At 37.1% G+C, this 1,225-nt stretch overlaps 1 protein-coding gene across 1 annotated transcript; it reads right to left on the bottom strand.

Moving 5' to 3' along the window:
• Positions 1–15: 15 nt before the first annotated feature.
• LOC109593368 (Down syndrome cell adhesion molecule-like protein 1) lies at positions 16–1,181 on the bottom strand (the record flags this gene model as incomplete). The annotated part of the gene is made up of 5 exons (XM_020008473.1): positions 16–144; positions 193–372; positions 429–707; positions 785–917; positions 1,012–1,181. Coding segments are annotated over 5 exons (891 nt in total), but the record flags the coding sequence as incomplete, so codon positions are not given.
• Positions 1,182–1,225: the final 44 nt, after the last annotated feature.

Here is a 1,225-nt window from a genome sequence, read left to right as displayed (position 1 = left end):
TGAAGACACTAGTACTGAGTGCTTCACTTCCAGCATCATTGGATAATATACACTCATATGTACCACCATGAGAAGCATTGACTGAAGTAAGCTCAAGATCAGAGCTCATACCAACACGTGAAACAGTTCTCTGCTCTACCAATTCTACAGCAAAAACAATATTTTGAAAGATATCAATATTTCAAAACTTACGAGTGATGTTAGCATCTTGTCCAAAAGGGCAGCAAACACTCTGTGTTGCATTATGATACCAATCATACATAATATTACTAGGAGGACCAGCAGTTGTAGCACAATTTAGTGTGATATCATCTCCTCTGTCCAATGTTATATTATTGACAGGACTAATGGCTGAGAATCCCTCAGGTGACGCTAGTGAGAAATGAAGTAAATTATAATTGTAGGATTTTTAATAAATAAATGCATACTTGTAATTTCTGAAGTAGCACTACTACTTCCAGCAAGATTTGATACTTGACAAGTATATGCACCAAAATCTGCTCCAATTACATCAGTAATAGTAAGTGTACTGGAAGAAGTTGATTCTATTATGAATCGTCCTCCATCACTGATTTGACCGATATTAGCATGTGCCCAAGTAAAAATATTGTTTGGTCCTCCTCCAGCAGAACATGTTAAGGTTACATTGTCACCACCACTGACTGTGGCACTAAAGGGTGAGACTGAGACAATGCCTGCAGGACTCACTGTAAGAATAAAAGAGGAAATGCAGTTCAATGAGAAATAGAGTAATACTAATACTTGTATATTGCTTAAATCTTACCAGAAACAATTGCTGGATTAGAAGCAGTCTCATTGATGATATTAGATACATTAGTATATGCAATACAACGATAGTATCCATTAGTAGAATAAACAATGGTACCCAAATCATAATTAGGAGCCTTCACTACCAGCTATTTCAGTATATGGTCCTTCATTAGTGCTGCTTCTCTCCCAGCGATATTCAGGGTCAGGAAAAGACTCAGCCATACATGACAACATATTCACGGAGGAACCAGCAGTAGTATTAACACTCATTGGATGAGTGACAATAGTTGGAGTAATGTAGAGAGTAGCAGTTTCAATATCAAACCCAGCCTCATTGACAACAACACAATGATAAGTACCACCAACTGATGAATCAATGTTTCTAAGAGTAAGGACTGGACCAGTACCAACTAATGTCAGGTTAGTCAAATTTTCTACACCTGAAAACAAAAAA

This window comes from Amphimedon queenslandica, unplaced genomic scaffold, assembly GCF_000090795.2.
Source record: "Amphimedon queenslandica unplaced genomic scaffold, v1.1 AMPQUscaffold_1847_Cont26148, whole genome shotgun sequence".
Taxonomy (NCBI): domain Eukaryota; kingdom Metazoa; phylum Porifera; class Demospongiae; order Haplosclerida; family Niphatidae; genus Amphimedon; species Amphimedon queenslandica.
Note: the sequence above shows the minus strand (reverse complement) of the source record. Positions and strands in the feature narration are given on the sequence as shown.